The 24,208-nt window shown below is 29.6% G+C and overlaps 1 protein-coding gene across 2 annotated transcripts in view; it reads right to left on the reverse strand.

Annotated features, from left to right (window-relative positions):
* The window catches only part of LOC107444597 (TATA-box-binding protein), a 35,324-nt gene that overhangs the window by 5,660 nt on the left and 5,456 nt on the right, over positions 1-24,208 (reverse strand). The window contains exons 3-8 of one of the 2 annotated variants that reach the window (XM_016058809.4): positions 23,339-23,499; positions 16,716-16,895; positions 11,772-11,835; positions 6,345-6,448; positions 5,126-5,220; positions 2,428-2,515 (exon numbers count right to left, since the gene is read on the reverse strand). In XM_016058809.4, the coding sequence (XP_015914295.1) occupies positions 2,428-2,515; positions 5,126-5,220; positions 6,345-6,448; positions 11,772-11,835; positions 16,716-16,895; positions 23,339-23,499 (692 nt within the window). The remainder of the gene's footprint in view (positions 1-2,427; positions 2,516-5,125; positions 5,221-6,344; positions 6,449-11,771; positions 11,836-16,715; positions 16,896-23,338; positions 23,500-24,208) is intronic. The other variant, XM_071179056.1, reaches the window with a different exon arrangement.

Below are 24,208 nucleotides of genomic sequence, written 5' to 3' on the forward strand. Positions count from 1 at the left end.
ATTATTTGAAAATTTTCTTTGAAAACTGGATAAGAAAACGCGTTTTCAAAAGCGCAACATAATTTTATTCCTAGACCAATGCAGTGCTCCTTTAAACCTTAAATTGAAAAACGTGCGAATAGAGTTTTTTCCAGCCAACTTTACCAGCAAACTTCAACCACTGGATTTAGGAATTATCCGATCATTTAAAGAGAGTTACCGGAAGCAACTGGTTAGAAAATCTCTTATGTTTCTTGATTCTGGTGACTTTCAGGATGCTTCTAACGCAAAAATTAATGTTCTTGAGGCTCTTAGCTTGATATCTTCAGCTTGGAACAGTGTCAACCGAAAGTGTATTATCAATGGATTCAATAAAGCAGGATTTTCAATATCGGAGGAGGAGGGCGCTGTTGTTTTGGAAGAGGAAGAAGGTAGCGTGTCTGAAGTTGAGGATCATCCGGAAGTGGATGATGCATACATCGACTGTGACACAGATCTCATTACTTCAGAAATCCCTTGAATAAGTGATTTCTTTGAATTTTTGAATAAGTGAAAATTTTTACTTGCAAATGTAAATCAAGAAGCAAGTTTGCAAAAAATTGTTAGTATTGAACGAGCTGTAGATGTAATTGTAGCTAAAAATAAAAAAGAAGTAAAGATTACTTATTTTTTCCATTAATTTAACTGGTAGGTGTAAATGTTTAAAAATATGCATAGATTTTTCTTAATCCCGATTTTACGTTATTCCGCTTCGAGCGTTTATTATCGCTGGTCCGACCGAAAACGTAAAATCGGGGTTTCACTGTATTTTGAAATGATATAGCTGAATCATTTCAGATTTCCAACAACATCTGTTAAACATTAAAGCAATAATAATTCCTTCAATTCATACTTTTTTTTAAATCTTGCCTCGAAAATTCATTGAATCTTTTTTTAAAAAATTACCCCAGAGTACTAAAAATTTTATTAATCAATCTAGTAAAATGAGACTAGAAAAAAAATCCAAAAATAGTGAAATATTTTATATAAATATATCAGAAACAAATTCCCATAATTAAAAAATCTCAGTTCTTATCTTCATTAAATCAAGTAAACGGAACACAAAGTGCTCGAAGTGATGAAGATCTGCAATTGTTCATTGTTCCGGACCCGAAGGAAAATACTGAGGGGTCTGTCTAGGTTTCTCTGAGAGGCACCTATTTTGTGAAAATTTAGACATAATTTGTGAAAATTAAAAATTATATTAAAAAATCAACACAAAAATATGGATTTATCGTTTCCTACGGGATAAAAAAATAAAATTTTAAGGAAAAGCCGTTTTTCCTAAAGTTGAATTTGTGAAGGTACAGCTAAACGGTAGTAAATTTGGCCCCTACAGACCCCTGATACTTTATTAGTGAATGATCCCAAGTCACATTTAAGTAATATAGAACTGATCGGAGCAGTGCGAGTATGCTGCATACTTGCTTGTGATGAAGACATGGTGGCGAAGATATTGAAAAATGAATTCCCATGACCAGAAAATATTTCAGAGATTTTCAGTTTGACTTCAAAGGGCAAGAAATAAAGCCTGAAATGAAAATATAGCAAGTTGTATGCACAAGAATCCTACCCACTGAATCAGTTAACGTGCATGAGGACCCACGAGTAATATATACAACATATAAAATGATTTGCTCTTCTGTACCATGCAAACAACGACAGTAGGCCAAAGTAGATTGCGGTTGAATGAATAGTAAGAATGTTGAATGGAACCAATTGAATATCCCACTTATTGTGTAATTCGACATGATTAAGAAGAATCTTATTTTTGGAAGAAGAAAAAAATTAAGGACCCAATTAAAAAAGGCACCTTTAAGGATTATGAAAAAATGAAAATCAAAAACAAGTATCTTTAAGCCCTTTTTGAAAATGCTACGCATTCGGATAATGTTTGTAAATTTCTTTACGATGGTTCAAATAAATTTCCTCCGTCATATTTTTTTACATCTGCTAGCTGCAGTTCAACCATGATGAATGATCAGGTTCAGAAATAGAAATCATCAGAATAATATTATTTTGAAATCGATTGAGTCAGGTGAGAATTTTTGGAATAAAGTTGAAACCTTTTATTCAAAGTACAGCAACAATTGCCCAAGCTTGAGTGAATCTAACATTTTGAATATAAATTCAAAGAACAAATCAATCATAACTGATGAGTACCTTGACGATTGACTATGAGCAGCAATATCTCCAAATTACAAAGCATTGTCCAATAAAATGCAATGATACACAGGGACTTTATTTACTAAATAATAAATGCATAAAAATCTACAGAGCATAGAAATTGTAATAAATAATTACTAAATTGATTACATATTTAACAGAAAATTAATAATAATTTTAAATGTTAAATTAAATTTTCAAAATATTAAATATATGCATTACTATGTCCAAATATAAATTCACCTTGAAAAAATAAAGAGTGCACACCATCGGACTATTGTGCTAGAATACATTCTTGAGTTGAAGAAGGTGCAAGATCTCTTGAGACGTACTAAAAGTGAAGATTTAATTTGTTTGTGGAAATAAGGATTAAGTAGAATTCTATAGAGTAAGCTATTCTGCTTTCTACTTCAGAATTTTATATTTTCTGAAGTTAAGAATCAGTGTTATTTTTCCAATGTTTTATTTTCAAAAAATTATCACAAAAAAAAGTTTATTGAGCAATCTATAAAAACCAAATATATGGTCTCATTAGAATAAATAATACTGAAACAGCAGGATAATCAAATTTTGCAAGATGCATTTAGATGATGCATAATTCACAAAATTCCCCCCCCCCCCCAAAAATNTCCCCCCCCCCCCCTAAAAAATTTCATCGGAAGTAAAAATACTCCTAAAATTTTTATTAAAATTATTGGCTTTTTTTTTCAACTGCTCAAGAAAAATAAAATTTACAAAAAACAATCAGTGAGTAATAAATCAGTGCATGTAAAGAGGGCAATAATGACACCGCTTTCATGAATTCTGAATTTAAGAAATCAATAGCTATGACCCTGGTAGCAGAATGCAAAATCTGCAATACTATCTTCAAAAAACCTAAAATGATTGCAACCAGTTAGATAGATTCAAAAAGCTGAATCTAACATATATGTTGCAAATAAAAGGTCCTTAAAAATTATGCATAAAAACTTTATGCTTTTTTAAGTTGAACTTTAAACAATGATACTTAAAAAATGGAACAAATCCCTACAAAGTTAACTCTGTAATCAACTAACAGGAGAAAAATTTTTTAATTCCTTGCTATGTTCTCTCAATTCGGCTTTTTAATTTTTATTCTAAATAAGTTAAGAGATGTTTTAATAGGGAGTCTCTCAGCAATTTTCTCCCATTTGTTTGTTTGCCTTGTTTTGTTTGTTTATTTTTTTTAAAAAAAAATCTGCAACTGCTGTAATAATCTGCTACTATGGCTATGACTATAATATTGGCAATAAACGGTGCTGCTTGGGAAAAATCAATTCTAATCAAATCAACTTTCAACTCTAAAATAAAAGAGTTTTGCTTGGTACTGAGCATTTGGATGAAATTTCTTAGACTGTTTTGGGAACAACTCCTCCTCCATTGTGATACTCAATCATACTGTGAAATGATGGAATAAAACATTTAAATTCTATATAGTTAATAAATAAATTTTACTTTATTAGAAACGTGAGTCATTTTAACCTACAAAAAGTTGATTAAAGCTTTATGGTTAAAGATTCAAGCAAAAATTCTAGTATCTAGTAACAACTTTGCATAATTTATCTGTTATAATATAATTTGCATTAGGGTGACTCTCCAAAAACTTGAAATTTTCAAATCACAAATTCTTAAAAGTGCCTTAAGAAAATCCAGAAAAATTCATACTAACTTTCTATAAAACGCTTAATGAGAGAAAAATGAAGGGAACTCACTTTAACAATGTTGGCTAATTAGTTAATCTTCTGGATCAGAAAATGCAAACAGAGTGACATTTTTACAAGCTAAGAATATGATATTTTTTTATATTATTCCTGCTGCAAAGTTTTTAAAATAAATTTAGGCTTCAGAACGTTCTTTTACTAGAATCATCACATCATTAAACATGAAAACAAGTTCATCCTTTTAAAAAAAAGTAAATGTTTTCCCATATAACAGAAATGTTATTCAGAAAAGTGACAGCAGAAACTATAACATCAGTTTAGAACTTTAAAACTATGATAAGATGAATCTGATCTTCAAAGAATGTTATGAAACCAACGGTGGCAAAGAATAAACCATTAAAACTTTACAGAAACTAAAAAGTTTCGATTATAGAAAAATTTTTTGCACCTGAAGAGTGTCAGAAACTTTTAAACACAACTTGGTGAGTTAAATGATTTAACAGTTTCCAAAAATATTAGTTTACACCTTTGAGTAGTCATAGCTTATTAATATACTTTAATTAATTACAGAAATGGTGGCATAAAAATTTTAAATAAATCTAAATAAGTCTAAGAAAAAGTTAGGGACAGGCTAGGAGACTGACATTTTGGTCATTTTCAAATTTTTTTATTTAAAAAATTGCGAATGAATAGTCTTTTTTATATGCATGAAAATGCATGGTAAAAATTAAATCTTAAAAATATAAAAAATAAAAACTTTCTAGCCTAAGTCAAACTTGGGATATTTTGTTTGAACATAATGTTGTTAGGTTTTGGAGAATCATCAATTATGACGGTAATTTACAAAGTTATTGTTATTAATAGAAAAAATATTATTACAAAAATTAATAGAAAAGTGAAATTAACAGCTATTTTTTTTTTGGCAATACTGATGATAGTGGCACATTTTAAGATTTTGATGAGTTCACACATAAGTTTTCTCTTCTGTGTAACAATTTCTTTTGTGGAAAACAAAGCTTCTTAATCCTCTAAAATTACTAATTTAATAAAAATACTTACTAATCACACTAAAGCTACTCTTTTGGAGAAATTGATTTTAATGATAACATTTTTAGATTTAATAATTTAGCTGAGTTGAATTTTTTTACAATTTAAAAATTTTTTTTAAGCAGCAAAAGTAATTTACTATATCTCTTCCAGTGAGTGAAAAGAACACATAGATTATACTTTAAAGAGAAAAATTTAAATCAAAATGAAGATACCTGTTAGCACAACCTTCCCAGAAACAAAAATTAGAAGAACAATTCTTGGCTTTACCATTCTATAGATGAGACCAGGAAAAAGTTCAGGTTCATAACTGAAAGAAGAAAAAAAAGAATGCAAATTCACATTTTTTTCTCTTACTATATGAAACAACATCCTAAACATATGAACTAAAATGCATTTCTAAAAAGTTTCGCAACTGGTACTAAAAACCAATGAGTTACAAATTCAGGCACAGATTAGTTCCAAAGTATAATTTAACGCATAAATAATTAAGATAAAGCTGAATGTTTTTTTTTTTTTTTAGAAATTATTCAGATCTAACCTGAGCATCCAAAATCTGCCTTCGCCCCATTCCTATATGAGCTTTAGTCAATGGTGGCAAAGTGAACCGTATTCAGATCCCAGCGATGGCTGGTTGATATGAATTCCACACCCAGCTTGCACTGACCACAGTGATGACTAAAAATATCCTAGATGGATCATAGGTTAGAGTTTTCTAGCAGTGAGGTTTTACCGTGGGTGGTTTTCCTCCTTATGAAACGCAAACATTAAAATTTTACATCATTTTAAAGAGTGTAATGTTACAAAATTTGATCAAATAGTTTCTGACAAATCAAATTTCAAAAAATTTTACAGTTAATATTGGATTTTTGAAGAATTATTAAATCGATTATGAACAAATTTTGTATTTTGCCATACATAATTACTCTCTTTAAAATAATGTAAAAATTTAAATACCTTACAATTCAAATCTGTTTTTACTACAAATAAATAAAATAATGAAAAAAAATAGTTCGTAGATAACCACATCTTATAATTGTGCACAATTTTTTTTCTTCAAATCGCTTGAAAAGTTCTGGAGATATGGCAAAATACCCAATATGTAATATTAGAATTAAAGGAACCATACTTTGGACCACTCTCTTGAACTCACTATCAGAGATATGTTTTTGCGGTTGATTTTGTAAATTAAAATATCGTTTGTGCAAATCAGATTATTTGAGGTCATCGCTATGTATCGTTAAGATTGAATTCTAACATGTGACAATCCAATAATAAGATCAAAAGTAATTCTGGGTGCTTTGTTTAATTTTTTGTGCACTGTACTCAACACATACATTACATAAAGTTAAATTAGAAAATAGTGAATTAGATTGTGGTTTACTATTTATGCATTTTTTTTCAAAAGATAGAAAAATTTAAAGTGAAAATAACCTTGAAAATTGACTGTGAGTAAGAACTAATCCTTCCAGCCTTATTGGAAACTTTACATCACAACTACCCACCATGTTTTGGATCTTGAAGTCTAAAAATTTTGCCTAAAAAGAAATATAACAAATAACATTTCAGGTGAAACATTGAAAAAAATAATAATAATAAAATAATGGAATAACAACGAAAGAAAATTTTATATCTTGAACCACTTTTTCAATATGCGGTGGAATGTCCATTTTGCAGAATCCTCAAGTAAAAAAAAAAAAAAAATTCTGGATGACAGGTCTTGAAGATTAACAAAGATCAAAAAATATATTATTTAATAAAATAACAATATATAAGAGATATTTAATGTCAATATTTTCAAAATGACATATTCTTGTAGAGGCTGTTGGTTGCGTCAGCTCAGATAGAATGAAAAACTGAGGTAGAAGGATCGAGGATGGGAACGAAGATCGAAGGTAGGAGGACGAACCGAAATAGTTCCTGCGCGGATGAATACCGGCGGAGGAGCATCAACCGGCGGCCAAGGCAGGGAGTGAAAAGGCTGAAGTCCAGTATTTAAGCAGATGACAGTTTGCCTTCGAGAGAGGTTGTTGTGCAGCGTCCGAGACTTCGTCCCGATATCCCAATTCTTCCCGGTGACGCCCACCTGCAGTATGCGACATTTACAATCAAAAGTTTAAGTTTTTAATTGTTCTTTTAATAACAACTTTTAATGTTTTTAAAGAATAACTTGTTAATTGGAGTTTGTGAAGTTTCGTAGATGGTTTGTTATCTTTCAATATTAAAGAGGATGTTTCTTTGCCATATTGTTTCATTTTTGAAAGTCTTACATTCCCATCACCGAAGCATATACAATTGGTGACCTGTAAACGAATACGCATATTTCTGTTTCTGCAAACTGTTAAATGAAATTAGTTAGTTAAATGATATTTAATTAACAAAAGAATATTTAGTATGGTAAAATAAATTTTCACTAATAAAATAATAAAAAAAAAGAAAGAAAAAGCAAGCAGAGGATAAATTGAATTTCTTTCTTAATGAATTAAAAAAAATTTCTCTTAAAAAAAAAACCCACTGCACTTTCTGGTAAATTGATTAGAAGGGAAAATAAATCTTATTTAATAAAATGAAGAAATAATATGAGACAAGAAATGGAGTTTAGTAAGATTTTTTTTTAAAGAAAACATTCACAATTTAAACCAAGACAAAGCCATTTTGAAGGTGTTTCTTTCAAACAATAATAATATTCAGATTCATTACCCTCCATAGTTTATTCCTCTCCCTCGAAGCTTGATTTTCTTTAGCTACTTTAGTTTTTTTTTTCCCCCAACAATTCTTTCAATGTGCTCATTAAAGCAGCATAAATGTTTCATAATAAAATGCAGCAAGAGAATGTAAGAAGAAAAATTTCTACGTATTACAAACCTTAAAAAACTATTCTTAATACAAACCAGAAATTTAAAAAAAAACATTTTTTTAGGAAAAAGTTTAGTTTTGTGTTCAAAAGTACCTAAAAATAGAAGTTTCAAGTTATGAGACTTTGTAATGTATGTGTATTGAATTAATATAAAGTCATAAAAACAGGTTATAATACTAAAATGAAAACATGCATTTCTTATAAATTAATTAGCTTATTACTAATACAGGGTTCCCACTCTTTCAACAAAGCAAAATTAAACACTTTCTTTGAAAAAATTAAGAGTTCTTTTGAAAAATTAAGGACTTTAAAAATAGTATGATTGTTTATCATCGAATGCCACCAGTGACAGTGCAAATTATTTACCTTCCTAAAAAAAATCAATAAATAAAAAAAAAGTAATAAACAATTTTATTATAATGTAAGCACTGATATATTTATATTAATTAACAGGGCTCGCTAAAGAAGTACCAGGCAATTTTTGAAAACCCGGTTCAAGTTTTTTTAAAAAACATTTTCAGATTGCAAAAAGTTAACATTGTTCATACTGTAAAAGTTAACGTATGAAACTAATCTGTATTCCATTTTTATTGATGTCATTGAAATTAAATCGTAAAATTAAGTGCAGAAATTAAGATTTGCAATTTTCTTCATGTATATTAAAGAAGAAAGAGTAAATAAAGAATTTTGGCAAAAACACTGAAAAAATTATTTCAACAAGTTTTTACATTTCGCTACTAGACCAGCAAATGAGTTATACAACTTTTATGATGAACTTAAACAAAATTATTTCCAGTCAAACCTGTTATTAGGAATTAACTTTAGATAATGCGACTAAACAGTCTGGTGAAAAACATGAACTAATTTTAAGGTAACCAAAAATTGAATAAAAATTAAAAACAGTATATTAAGTTGCAATGTTAACTGAATGAAATGATTATTAAAATCTAAAGATCTTTTAATTGAGTAGATTAAAATTTTTCTGTAACAATCTGCTTTTCATTAAGAAATAAAAATAACAGCGTAACAATCTAAAACTTAAAAAAAAACTTTTACATTGCAACATAACAAATTATAAATAGTTACCAAATATGTAACTCTCTTGTTAGAAGCCAATCATGCTTTCTTATTTAGTACTCAGGAAAAAAATTTAAAGAACTGTTGAAAAAAAAAAAAAAATAGGTTCTCATCAAAACCCAAAAACCCCAGGTTTTTTTTTTGAAAAACCTAGGTGGGCAGGGATTTTTCAAACCCTGTTTCTTACAAATCTGTTTAATTTTCAGTACAATCATGAATTTCAAAAAATATTATGCTTTCCATAAATTTAGTTACTTATTACACATTGAAATATTATACAAATTTATTTAATTCTTCAAGATTTTAGGAAGTAGATTTCATTATGGAATCCAGTTAAAAAAAAATTTCAGATACTTCTTTTCTTAGCGTTTTACTCAATTCCTATAAGCAGATGTATTACCAGTAGAACTGAATTTCTTGAATTAAGTCAATTTTGAAGGTTAGTGTGGGTCTTCTACTTAGGTACTTTAAAATTGCCCCCGTCCCCTGAAAAAAAAGCAGTTCAGTATCCCCCTTTTCCACTCTCTTCATAGAGTATCATTCTAAGCAAAAGGCAGAATATATTGATGAAAGAACCAATATATTAATGAAAGGACAGGCTTTATTCCCCTTACTTGCACCCCTCACACACATTAACTTTTGTCTCTCTAAAAGGTTTTACCCTAGATGCATGGTCTAATTCTAAGTGATAAAAGAGCAAAAAAAAATTTTTTTTAAAAATTGAACTGAAAAATTGTTTCTATCAACCATAGTGACGCTAAAAAATTAAGGACTTTTAAAAACCTTTAACCAAAATTAAGTACTTTTAAGGGCCCTTATTTTCCAAAATAAAAATTAAGCAGTTTTAAAGGCATTTTAAGGACTGCAGGAACCCTGTAATATAAGTAGGAGCATCAAGGTCAAAAAGAGAGAAAAACTTTAAAAAGTTCACATATCAGAGAAGGGGGGGGGGTCATAAGGATTATTTAAAAATGAAAATAATACCTGAATACAAATACAGGTTGGATTTAAATGAAAGAAAAAATGTTTTGAGAAACAAATGATAAATTTTCTTTGATTTTTATATTAATCTTTTACTGGCCATTTCATCACAGATCACAAAAATATTAGATATGAAATATTAATATTTTTTATAAAATAACATCCATTAATATAGATTTGAGCACAATTTTGTGATCCTTAAAATAGAAATTATCAGGGCTGCCACTGAATGAAAACAAGAAAAATAGTTGCTTTAGTTGCATCATATATGAAAAAAAGTCACCAAGATATATAAAATAGTTGCCAACATCATATCCTCCTCTAACTTAATTTTAATTATTTGTGCTGTAGCAGTATAAAATTAAAATAATATGCAGTTAAATACTCATATTTTATAAAAAATGTACATTTGTTTTTGGATTTACCAACAATATATAGATAGAGGAATGCTGAAGTAACTGATGTAGAAATTTTTGAACATATGAAAAATATCTATTTTTAGTTTTATTCTTTATGAGGCATAAAGCTTCAAATATCATATAAGAAACAATAGTTGTAATTAAAAAAATTACTGACAAAAAAAAAAAGCTAGGGACTAAAAATTTCATGCATTATAAAAAATGAAGCTGAAATGACACTTACTTTCATACTTAGATTTTTTTAACCTTACTATAAAATAAAAATTTAGCATATAATAAACAAAATCTGAAAGTACTTAAATAATTTTAGACAATAATATGAAAGGAAAATTATTATATAGGTACAAATAAATTAAAATTAAGAATTTTACGATTGAAAATGAAGTGAAGAAAAAACACACAAGCTTGCATAAAATGTGAAATTTATTATTTTTTTTTTTAACATTTCCTTGGGGCTTTTATTATAAAAATCAATTAAATTTGTTTTCCTTTCAAGAACAAGTTTTTAAATTTTAACCAATTCAATTTCATGATCTCTCTTACTCGTAATTTTTCAGCAGCTTCATGAGTAATAGCAGAAATGAGAGGATTTAAAAAAAATAAGAAAAATAGGAAATAACAGGGGGAAGGAAGAATGCTGAAATAATAGAAAAAGTAAGGAAAACAGGAGGTCTGTGGTCCCTGCATACTTCAATATTCCAAATCCAACAGAACATCAAAACAAACTGATCCGAAATTGTAATTAACTGCTGGACCCTTATTCTGTCACACTACGCATAAAAACAGAGAGTTTTATTTTTATCTGCTACAGAACAGGTGAATTTGAAACTCGAATTTCCTTTCTCGGCTCTAATTTGCAGCTGCTTAGTTTAGACATTTGAAAGAGAAAAAAAAAGAAATATTGCAATTTAATTCATCGATTAAGTTTTTATTTTGTTTATTTTTCATAACTGATGCATTTCCAAACTTAATGCTTATCAAAAAAATTACGGATCACAATTCGACAGAACGAATATCAGTATGTACCTTTTTTTCTACTCTAAATCATTCTAAAAAAATTAAGTACACATTTTGTGTAATTAAAGACAATTATTTTTATTTTGCTACTTCGTTCAAATTAAAAGAGGGGAAAAAACGTATTCCTCAGAGATATTACATTAGCTTGTTGAAGCAGGACGAGCATTCACGTTGTGCGAATTCCAATTCCATTAGTCTGATTGGTTAAACATGTCTGTCTTGCTTTTGACATCAAACAGTGAGGAAGAATAAAGTTTGGATAAAATGAAAGCATGGCAACAAAGTGGGGGAAGAGGGAAGCTTATGAAGCTATTCTTCTTTTAAGTCGCTAATTGGCTTGAAAAAGTTGTCAATTTTACGCAACTCATTGCAAATTAGTTGTTTTTACTCACATTCCTACTAAAATAGTCGCCCTAGTTGCTATTGCTTTAAATTAGTCAATTTAGTTGCCATTTTAGTCACCAATGGCAGTCCTGGGATTTATGAACTAAGAATGAAGAGAGCTGTTACCTCAAATCCAAGTTTCTGCACTATCCTTGCATATTTTCTTGCAGCTAATCTAGACTGCTCTTCACTATACAAAAAAATATATATATATATGTAATTAAATAGATAAAATATAACATTGATTTTTTTTTTTGAACTTTATGAACAAATCCTGTCAGAATATAAGCTCAAATTGCAGACGTGTTAAAAACTTTGCTTTTTAATTTGTAAGTAATTTTGAAACTTTATGTTGCAATTAATGTATTTAAAATAATCATTCCAATATATGAACTTTTCTTTAACTCAAAATTGTTTTCAAATATTTTTTACACTAAAATTCTTTCATTATGGAGACATTTTTTTTTTAATATTAAGAATTATATCCAGTAAAAACATCTGAATGTTTATATCAATCAAACATTTTGTGAAATTGAAAATTCATCAAAAATTTAGTTTAAATAAAAAAAATCTAATAATTTTTTTCTTAAACTTTGAATTTTTTTTTCAATTACAATTTAAGGTAACAAACAGAAAAGTAAAAATTTCACTCGTTTTTATTCTTTTGAATAAATAAAATAATAAATTCCTTGCAATTCAAAATAAATAAACTAAACAATTTGAACTGCGTAATAGCTCTGATAGCACATATTAATTAAGTATAATAGACGGTGAGCCGAAACTCAGAAAGCCTTTAAAAATCAACTTTCATTTACCAAACCTAATAACTACATATTTATAATGTTTCTGGTTTCGAAATTTAGTTATTTCAAAAATTCATTAATGTTTACCTAAAAACACCTGCACATAACTATAGAGTAAGCTTAATAATTAGGAACTACATAGAGATAGCTGAATCACTTACGCTTAGAAATTATGCAGATCACTTCCCATAGTTTAAACCCCTGAGGAGTAAATGTTTTTGTTTTAGAAACGTTTCGTTCACAGCAGTCGATGTTTCGCTTTAGCATCAAAATTTTTTTAAATCAATGTAGTAATTTGATAAAATAATATTTGTACTATGCTTTTATTATGCATTCTAATAGGGAGAGGGCTGTTTTTATGAATTCTAGTTTTTTAGAAGACTTTTTTTTTAAATTTTGTGAAGGGGCCCTTCTTAGAAATTGGAATTTTGTAAAGGGGACTTTTTTATGAATGTGGGAGACATTATGATTTTAAAACTTTGGTTCAATGAAAAATGTGACTTTAAAAAGTTTAGGTAGTTACTGAAGTTGGTAAACGAAACTTTTGATTTCAAAAATCGGCCCACGGTCTTTAAGTACTTTGAGGATTATAAGTCTCACAATATTAAAAATATACAATAAAAGGCATATCAGACAAAAGAGATAATCTGAATTTTTTTTTTCTCAATAAGTAGTTTTTTTAGGTACTTTTTTCCTTTTTGTACACAAATAAATAATAGACTGTAATTTTTATGCACAAAAAAAAAGAATATTTATAAAATTTAAAGAGAGAGAAAAAAATTCTTTTCTCATCAACACATAATTCATAAACACACATTCATGAATAAGAAGAACTAATTTATTGAGTACAGAATTGTGAACGGAAAAAACATCGAAACATAGTGGAATCAGAGATGTATCACTTGTAAAAAGAGAAAGCTGCAATCTATTTTAAAAAAGAATCGTCTGCTTTCAGTAATAAATAATTGTAATAATAATAATTCATATTTTATAAAGAAATAAAAGCAGAAGATTTTTGATAAAAGCAATTGTTTTTCCTTATAAGGCAAAGTTTGCAAATAATACCAATTCTGAGGAATCAGAATTTATTCAATTAAAAAATATCCTTTCTTTAATAGATATCAAATAAACATAATAGACGATGGAAAATAATAAAAAAATGTTTTGTTTGTAATAACTAATGTACTATCCAAAATTATGAAACCATAATTTGTCACAATATATCACGGATAACAAAGAATGAGAAATAAAAGAGGAAGGGAGAAAAAAAGTAAACATGTCGGTACTCTTAGGGCAAAAATTTCAAATTCCTTAACTCGGACATCCAATTGACAACACTCCAGAAATGATTTAAGAATAACAGAAGAATCTTGAGGATGCCCCTAATTAAAAGCAGTCTGGAAGAAAAAAAATTGCGCAAATTACGGCTTTGAAAATGGAAGAGTGAAATTCTGTCAGTTTCTTAAAAATCAAAACTGAAATAACTGCTTAAGCATGACACACTTTACTTTTGTGCAGAATTTTAATTCAAGGAAAATAGAAGATTGAGAAATATACTTGCTAAAGAAAGGTGAATGCTTAAAAGGACATCTAACTCCAGACAATAATCCAGAAATCTAATTCTGAAAACTATTTTAAATAAATTAGTGATAGTTGAATAAATACAAAATTAAAATTGGAAATTTATATTGATATTTTTATTAAGTCCATAAAATTAAAATGAATAATATTCTGCAACTAAAAATCTGCAGAAAAACTAGATAATGAAGATTATACTCATTTTAAATTTGCATTCAGCAAATAAGTAAATGAAACAACATGTTATATTATTTGGTTTAGTAGGCCTATTATTTTACAGAAGTATAATGGGAAACAGTTGCAAACAAGACAAATCTTTTGTTGCAAATAGCATTTTAAGTTTTTAACAAAGTGTTGTTTGGTTGAATAACACAGAGGCTAATGCCGGCAAATAAAGTATTTATTAAAACATAATATGAGGAAACAATAGTTCGCACACACAGTGCTACACATCTGAATCAACCAACAACTAGTCAGCTTCTTCAACAAATATATATCTATTTCCCCTATCGGGAAGTCGTTGTATTACATCACGCAACTCGCGCAACTTATTTGAGAAGGAGAGGAAAAATGAGATTTTATTTGCATATTAACAACACAAAGGATAGGGTATATTTTGAGCTATGTAGACTGAAGCAAAAAATAAAGAGAATAAAGTACAAATGGAAGTACATAAATGGACATAGTTTAGTTTCAGCTTTTTAAGCAAGAATCTTACACTGTGTCTCAACACCAAAAAATGGAAGAGATAGCAAAGAGACAAATACCTGCAATATAGTTTAACCAATAGGGACAAAGGAATAAGTTTTAAAAAAGAAAATAAAAAGGGGAGATAAACAGAGGAGTTTCAGGGTGCAACAGGTAAACATAATATTAATAAAAATTTAGTTAATGATCTTTGTAGCATCCCACCACTTCCCAATATTTGGAAGCCTATTTTAATTTAATCTGTTACACACTGGGGATTATACCAAATGTTTTCACACCTATTTTGTAATCAGTCAAATAATTCCTAAGAAACCAAAAGTCAAAAAAGATGTATTTTTAAAATTCAGTTTCTCAGGAGCTATTTGACTGATTTTGCTCAAATTTTGTATTTTTTAAAATCATGTGAAAATTTGTATACATTACAACTTTAATTTATCAACATTTATGAAATAAAATAATAAAAAATTATAAATATTTACTGAAAGTTACATTTTTCATGGAATTATCTTTGAAGAAATGAATTTTATAATTGAATGTGAAAATCTTTTAATTCACTTCAAAAGTTTTTGAGATATGGTGAAATATGCAAAACGTAAATCAACAATAAAGGGTCAAAACTTTGGATTGCTCTCCTGATCATATAATTGAAACCATATTTCCAAGATTGTCTGGTTTGGGAATTCCAGACCATATATCTTTTGATTGATTTTAAGCAACTAGTAAAAGGTAAAGAGGTTAAGAAATTAATGAATCCGACTTGTTACTATGCTATGGCTAAATCACAAATAATTTCAAAGCTACAAAGTGCACTTGTCACCAAAAGTTCTAAAAAATAAAAAGTTACTATATACCAAAAAAAAAAAAAAGATACTGCCTCTTGAATACCATGTATGGAAATGTTAGCAAAATTGGAAACTTGAAAACCTCCCTATAAATCTAAAAAATGTCTCACAAAAAATCGTTTTCAATCCCACCAATTATGGCGTATTCATCAAATAAGACAGTTGTGTAAGACACGAACAGCTCCCAGAAAATTGCACATTCATTTCTAAAATGAAGGTAAATTTTCCTCGTGTTTTTAAAGTAACAAACTCTACAAGAGCCTTATTTCAACCTTTTTTAATGAATGCCATACTAATTATCTAATGACATGCCTGTTGTTTTAACTTTTTGAAACTTCAAGTAATAAACATTGTTTTTCCTGCGTAAACTAAAAGAATTAAATATTTGCATGCTTAAAACTTATTTGTGGACAGTGTTAAGAAATATTTATGAAGTACTTTTATGTCAAATCAAGTGCTGTTATTTAAAATGTTATATAATTGTTTTCTGAGGATATTATTTTTAAAAATAAAAGTAAAATACTGCAAAACTTTAGAATGTTAAAGTTAAAACAAAGGACTTGTCTGAACTTTTTTTTAATGATAGTTGTGTTAAAACTCAAATACTTAGTCGTATTTTCTTATTGGGGTCAAAATGACCACAATGGTCATTCTAGGTCGCTACAAATGTGGTCCGTTCTAGTGTTGAAGAGAATAAAATGATACTAAAGTAAAACAGCAAAATAATGTATAAATGTTAAGAAAAAATATATATTAGACATATAATATAAATGCTTCGATCATTTTTTCTTCTATAATTTAGGAACTCGCAAATTCCGCCAAAATTAAAGGAATCTCATATATAATGTTGCTTGGAAGAAAATGCAAAATTATTTATTAATTAAATAATTTTTATTTGTAAAATTACTTTTCTTCCCTTAAAGCCTTACATACTTTTAGATTTTTTTGGCTGTTTTAAAAACTTTAACAATAATTTAATGATAGTGATTTTAAAAAAATTAACATTTTATTCTGGAATACACCTTGCTTTTATTGCAAACACATCAAATGTTTTTACCCTATCTTTCAAAGTTCATTTGATACAGTAACTAACTCTGTCTATTAAAACATTAATTGTCTAGAAAGAAGGATACAATTACCTTTTGGCCCCTGTGCACACCATTTTACCAGAGCTGAAAATGAGAGCTGTTGTCCTGGGCTCCCTTATTCTCATGATAACAGCAGCAAAACGTTTTGGATTGTATTCCGCATTTCTAGCATGAAGGGCAATCTTTTTCAAATCCAATTTGCAACCAAGATTCACGGTCGACACAATATTCCTTAAGTGAGTGAAAGAAAATTTTTTATAAAATCAGCTGAAAAACCTATTTTTTTTATTTTACACAATAAAATAGTTCATACGTAATGGAAAAAACCATGAAAAAAACCACACCAGAAGAAAAAGGTTTCTTCCAATGCAAGTGGAAAAAAATGGAAATTATTTTACTTAAATAAAAAAAAAATTAAAAAGTTTGTGATAGGAATCTAGTTTAAATAACTGCAATAATTCACAAGCAATTTAATAAATATTTTTTAAATATCTGATTTTGAAATATGTGTTTAGTAAGTGTATTTATTTTAAAAAAAATATTAATCAGAAATTTAAAATAAAAATTTTGAACTTCAAGACTTTGTCTAAAACATTAAATGGCTGTTTGTTATATTTAATATCTTTAAGTTATATTGTAGCACCATGTCTTAAATGCCTTTCATCTCCCTTTTAATTTGTTAATACGACATAGAGCATGAAAATCAGTAATTAGAAATAATTGAAACATTAAGAGTTTGCGGTGCTCACCACTCTCACCAGTCTTACCGCCAGCTTGGCGATTTAAGATCTTCAGGTAAAAGCAACCCTGTGATCCTAATGATATATATTCTGTCCTTCAGAGGAAGAACAGCCACTTACTTTTTCAACTTCTTCACTAGCTAGCTTGGTCGCAGGATGACCCATAATGTTTAATTTAGTTTATGTTATATTGATGTTTGTGTTTATGAAATAAATATGTTTTAAGAGAAACCCGCATTTCGTACTCACTTCAAGTTTAAGAAAGTGATATTTTTGTGACACCTTAACTACAGGTAATGTAAAAGGAGGAAGTTGTCTAAAAAATTTAACATTTAAAATTACATCACACTGTGTATCCTATTGAACCAAAAATTTTGCATTTCAGAATGCTACTTCCCATACAAATAAGTTTTTTATTCAACTAAAATACTAGAGAGAGAGAGAAACATGACAGAATAGAAATACAATAAAAACAAAAAGGTTGTCTTCAGGATACATTTCTTTAAGACAGAGACATTTTAAAATGAAGAATTATTATCCTAAGATAAAAATTACTTTTCATAATGCACCAATATCTAGAAAAAATTATGTAATTGTAAATGAGATTAAAATGAAAGAACTAACTTACAAACTTACAAATGTTATCATGACAAACTTACAGACAAAAAGTAAAATAATATAAAAACTGTATTAAAAATAGATCAACTCATTTGTTAGTAACAAAAAGTGTAAAGAAGGAAAAAAATAAAGTATGGGCTTTTAGCTTAACTGTATAAAATAATAGGCAAAAAATGGCAAATTAAATTTCTATGCTGCCATTTATTAAAAACAACACTAAGAGTAATAATATTCAGAAACAAGTAGGTAACAAAAACCCATAATAGGAGAAGAAGTTTATAAAAATGAATAAATTATAGTATTTAAATAGTAAAATAATTCAAACAAATATCATCCATATTAGTAATATTTTTTAGACTTTACATACATTTAGCATTATTACATACAACTAGGAATAAACCATTTTACTGACTTTCCTTTTTTCATAGGGTGAAATCAGAGACTACATGCAGGGAGAGAAAGTCATTTATAGACTTCATCCATATTACCAGCATTCATTGGGGTTGTCCCTTTATAGGCTAGATCCCTTATCCATAATTACTAAGTTTAACTGTTTATTACACTGGACAATAAAAATTAATAAGGGCTACTAATTAAAAGTTCACTTAATTACTCTAGTATAAAAAGTCATAACATCCAAACTCTTCCCTCCTGAACAGTGAAGCATAATTAGTTTTCATCTTAAATAAATCAGAGTTAATATTAAGATCAAAAATAAAATATAAATAGTGTTCTAAGTTGTTTATAATTTTGTTAAAATAAAATTGAAGGAATGAATATGGTTATTAATTAAATCTGTTTTAAAATTAACAGTCTATATATTATAAATATATATATAAGTTCAAAATGAAGATAAAACAAAGGAAAATTATAGACAAATGAAAANCAAATTGCTCGTATAGCTGTTAAACTACCACCAATATGGAGAAATAATATCAAACTTTGGTTTGTTCAGGCAGAAAGCAATTTTGATTTATCAGGAATTACTAACGACCAAACTAAATATAACAATATCATTGCAGCAATAGACCCAGAGACTTTATCAGCAGTTTCAGATATTTTGTTTAATCCTCCAACTGCAAATAAATACAATACTCTTAAAGAAAGACTTATCGCGGAATTTACAGACTCTGAAAGTAAACAAATCCGTAAACTTCTTTCTGAATTACAATTAGGAGACGACAAACCGTCCCATTTATTGAGGAAAATACAAACGCTGGCAGGTACATCTTTAAAAGAGGATTTTTTTAAAACCTTATGGCTGCAGCGTTTACCATCAGAGATACAAACAATTCTTTCCGTTAGCTCAGAGTCGCTAGAAAATTTAGCTAAGCTAGCGGATAAAATAGCCAAAGTTAGAACGGATTCCCTTCAAAATGTTTGTGCAACGAATAACGCAACGAGTTCGAATCCCTTACTCTCGGCAAAAACACGAGAAAATCCGTCAACATCAAACCCGCTATATCAGGAAGTATGTGCACTTCGCCAGCAAATAGCTGCACTTAGCCAGCAAGTTGAAAAATTTTCTCGCGAGAGATCACGCAATCGTTCTCGAACAAGATATAATAATCTTCGTATATATACATCTAGCTCTAGGGATCGGAAAGGAACGTCTGAAATCTGTTTTTATCATTCGAAATTCGGCCAAAAAGCTAGAAAATGTTGTTCACCGTGTTCACACAACAATAACCAGGAAAACTAAAACCGGCTGTCGCTGTTACAGCGACAAATGATCCGACAGCCATACGTTCGTGTCGCTTATTTGCATATGATAAGAAAACTCATTTAAAATTTTTAGTGGATTCAGGTTCAGATGTGAGCTGCTTGTCCATTCCAAAAATGATTAAAAATTTACATCCTGGTCCCTTACAGTTAACTGCAGTTAATAATTCAAAAAATTTTACCTTTGGAAGTAAATTATTGAGCATTAATTTAGGATTACGAAGAGACTTTAAATGGAAATTTTTAGTTGCTACGGTGCCTATTCCAATTATAGGAGCAGATTTCTTAGAGCACTTTGGACTGTTGATAGACCTAAAACGTCGTAAATTAATTGATGGTGTCACTAATCTTTTTTAATTGGGCATAACTGCCAAAACTAATGTTTTTTCAGTAAAATTATTTTCAGGTGACACATATTATCATAAATTATTATCAAATTTTCCGAAATTAACACCAAGAATTAAGCAGGCGTGTCATAATACTGTGCATTGCATCGATACAACTGGTCCGCCTATACACAATAAACCTAGGCGATTAAGTCCAAAAATATACGATGTTGTAAAATAAGAATTTCAGTTTATGTTAGTGCAGGGTATTTGCCAGCCTTTGAAGTCACCATGGTCATCTCCACTCCATGTCATTACTAAAAGCTCGGGAAGTATTCGACCAGTTGGAGACTATAGGAAATTAAACGCCGTGACAACTCCGGACCGGTACGCTATTCCCCATATACAAGATTTTACACACGCTCTGAATAACAAAAATATTTTTTCAACGATTGATATTGTCCGTGCTTATTTTCATATCCCAGTACACCCAGATGACATACAAAAAACTGCTGTGTGTACGCCTTTTGGGCTTTTTGAGTTTCCTTTCTTAAATTTCGGTCTATGTGGAGCCGCGCAAACTTTTCAGAGGTTCATGAATGAAATTCTGGGAGATTTGCCTTTTTGCTATGTTTACCTCGATGATATCCTTATTTTTAATGAATCAAAAGGACAGCATAAAACGCATGTTCGAACCGTGTTTCAAAAATTAAACGAATACGATTTAACGGTAAATGTATCAAAATGTCCGTTTGGTGTGCCAGAAATTTCATTTTTAGGCCACTTAATAACTAAGGATGGCACCAAACCATTACCCAATAAAGTAGACCCTATTTTAAATTACCCACAACCAAAAACGATTAAGGAATTGAGAAGATTTCTCGGACATCTAAATTTTGTTTGTCGTTTTCTACCTCGCGCAGCTTATAACCAAACTCATTTAAACGATTTTTTTAAAAGGCTCAAGGCGCAATGATAATCATATGATTAACTGGTCAGAACAAGCAATAGGCGAATTTCAAAACTGCAAAACTCTTTTAGCAAACGCTACGCTGCTATTGCAAGTAGATGCCTCGGATTTTGCTATTGGGGGAGCATTATTTCAAACAGAAAATGAACATCTTCAGCCGTTAGCATTTTTTTCGCGCAAGTTATCCGAAACTGAAAAACGTTATAGCGCATATGATAGGGAGTTGCTTGCTGCATACGCTTCAATCAAGCAATTCAGGTACATGCTCGAAGCACGAAATTTCGTTTTGTAAATTTCGTTCGTTAGATCACAAACCCCTCACCTATGCATTTAAGCAAAAGTTAGATAAATTTTCACCTCGTCAATTAGATTTTATATAGCAGTTTACAACAGATATAAGATACCTAAATGGTTCTGACAATATAGCTGCAGATGCGTTATCAAGAATAGCATCTAAAATATGCCAAATCCTTTAGATTACAGCGAAATTGCAAAAGCTCAGGAAAATGACAAAGAATTGAACTATTTAATCAAAAATCCTCAAAGTTTGGATTTTAAAAAAGTAAATATGCCAGATTCGAACACTATTTTATATTGTGATATTTCTACTAAAAACGTTAGACCTTTTATTCCAAAACAATTTCGTAAACAAATATTTGATACTATTCATTACTTATCACACCCTGGAATAAAAGCAACTAATAAATTGATTAGTAATAGATTTATTTGGCCTAATTTGAATAGAGATTGTAATATGTGGTCTAGACACTGCATTCCATGCCAGAAATCTAAAATAATAAGGCATACTAAATCCCCTATTTTTAATTTTCCAATACAGTCCAAACGCTTTGACCATATTCATCTCGATATCGTTGGCCCATTACAACCATCTAAATGATTTTCATACTGCTTGACAATGATCGACAGATACACTAGATGGGTGGAAGCTGTTCCAATTCCTGACATTACAGCGGAGACAGTAGCGGAAGCTTTCTTCAAAACCTGGATTGCTCGCTTTGGATCACCTTCAGTGATAACGACCAACCAGGGTTGCCAGTTCGAAAGTAGACTCTTCAAAGCGCTAGCACAACTTCTGGGCATCAAAAGAGTTCGATCCTCACCTTACCATCCTCAAAGTAATGGGATGATAGAACAATTGCACCGACCCTTGAAAGCTGCACTCAAGGCCTACAGTACAGACCATTGGTCAGACGCCTTACGAGCTATCCTGTTGGGTTTTCGAGCAGCATATAAGGAAGATCTACAGTCATCATCAGCAGAGCTCGTGTACGGGACAACACTTCGTCTTCCAGGAGAATTTTTTGACTCAACAACAATGGACTCGTCCCCAATTCAACTAGTCGAGGATTTAAAGAAACATTTCTCTACTATCAGACCATCTCCAGCTTCCAGCCACTTTACAAAGTCAGTGTTTGTGCATCCAGCCTTAAAAGAATGTAGTCACGTCTTCATTAGGAATGATGCTGTGAAGAAACCCTTGCAAGCCCCTTACGATGGACCTTTTAAAGTGATTCAGAGAACTGATAAAACTTTTGAAGTTGATATTAGAGGTCGGAAGTCGACAATCTCCATAGATCGTGTGAAACCTGCCTTCATTGAAAGTGAATTATTACAACCTTCTGAAATAACTAAGACTCTAAAGTTTGAAATACCGTGTACTCCTGTAATGCGGGAGACCAAAAATAGGTTTGGAAGAACTGTGCNTAGGATTTTGGGGCCCCCCTAACTTGAGCAAAAGAAACTTTTGATATTTTTCGCCCATAAACAATACATTTTAAAGAGACAAGAACCATGTGAAAACTATTAGAACCTTAGAAAGGAATACAGAGATCTTATGCAATCATGTCGGACCCTTCTTTACGTATTTCTTTTGCAAAAAATAAGAAATTGGGCCCTTAATTTCAGTCATTTGGGGCCCCACCTAGAATTTTACTGGGGAAGCACTTGCTTCCTGTGCCTTTTCGGTAATCAGGCCCTGCATGCATGCATGCATCCATCCATCCATACATACATACATATACATATATATACTGTTAATTTTATATATATATGAATATATATATTATCTAGTTATGTTCAGCAAAAACTAGTATATAAACTAGTCTTCACTGAGACAATTTTAACAAACTAAAACTTCGCAATTATCGTAACATCGAAATATTTTATTTTTAAATTAGTTGATATTGTCAGGATACCTTTTAATAACTCAATCATCAAAATAAATAAAATGCTTGAAAGATAAAATTTTATAAATGTTTTTGAGAAAAAACTACTCACTGAAGTTGAGGCACAATACCGGGATCAGCTGAAGAGGGTGTTATCGGGGTCATGGGTGTCATAGGACCACCAGGAGTATTTGGAAATAAGCCACTCCCTGCACCACTGGGTGTGAGGGAAATTGAACCACTAGGACCAGGCAGCAAAGAAGTTGCAACAGGCTGGAAAAAAAAATGAAGGAATATTATTTCTTCTAATTATAATTAATTTTGAACAATTCACTTAATAAGCACACATCTTCCAATACACAATTTTCTATTAAAAAATATATATTATTTTACACTAATATGAATTTCAACTTAGAGTATTTTCTTTTTGTCTTTCCTGAATCACAAAAATTCTATAAAAACTAGACGAGAAAATTGTGGCTATTTTCACATTACATTATGAATTATATTATGAATTACAATATTTCTTATTTGAATTCAATAACTAGATTCTTCCCAACTCGCAATTTTGGGAAATGAAATATTATTTCAATAAGTTAAGTTTCACGAGTTTTTTTAAAAGTATTAGCTTTGAAACTGTTCTACATGAAAAAAAAAGTAGCCATTAGTTGCCTATCCTTAAAAAAGGGCAAGTAGGCGCCGCCCAAATACTAGACACAGCTCTAAAGTAATTACCAATGAAACAGGCATTTCTACAACTTGGGCAGTCCAATTTTTGATTAATGACTCAGCCTTTATGGGTAATTAAAATGCCTGTAAATTGAAATAAAACAATTATTATTTTATTTTAAACAGCTAAATTTTCTAAAAATTTTAAGAAAAAAATATATAAATAGTTTGTTTTTTCTTTAATAAAAAATTTAATTTATTATTTTTTTTGAGAGGGAAAAAAAAAGAAAATCTTCTAAAAAATAGAAAAATC

This window comes from Parasteatoda tepidariorum, chromosome 3, assembly GCF_043381705.1.
Source record: "Parasteatoda tepidariorum isolate YZ-2023 chromosome 3, CAS_Ptep_4.0, whole genome shotgun sequence".
Classification (NCBI taxonomy): Eukaryota; Metazoa; Arthropoda; class Arachnida; order Araneae; family Theridiidae; genus Parasteatoda; species Parasteatoda tepidariorum.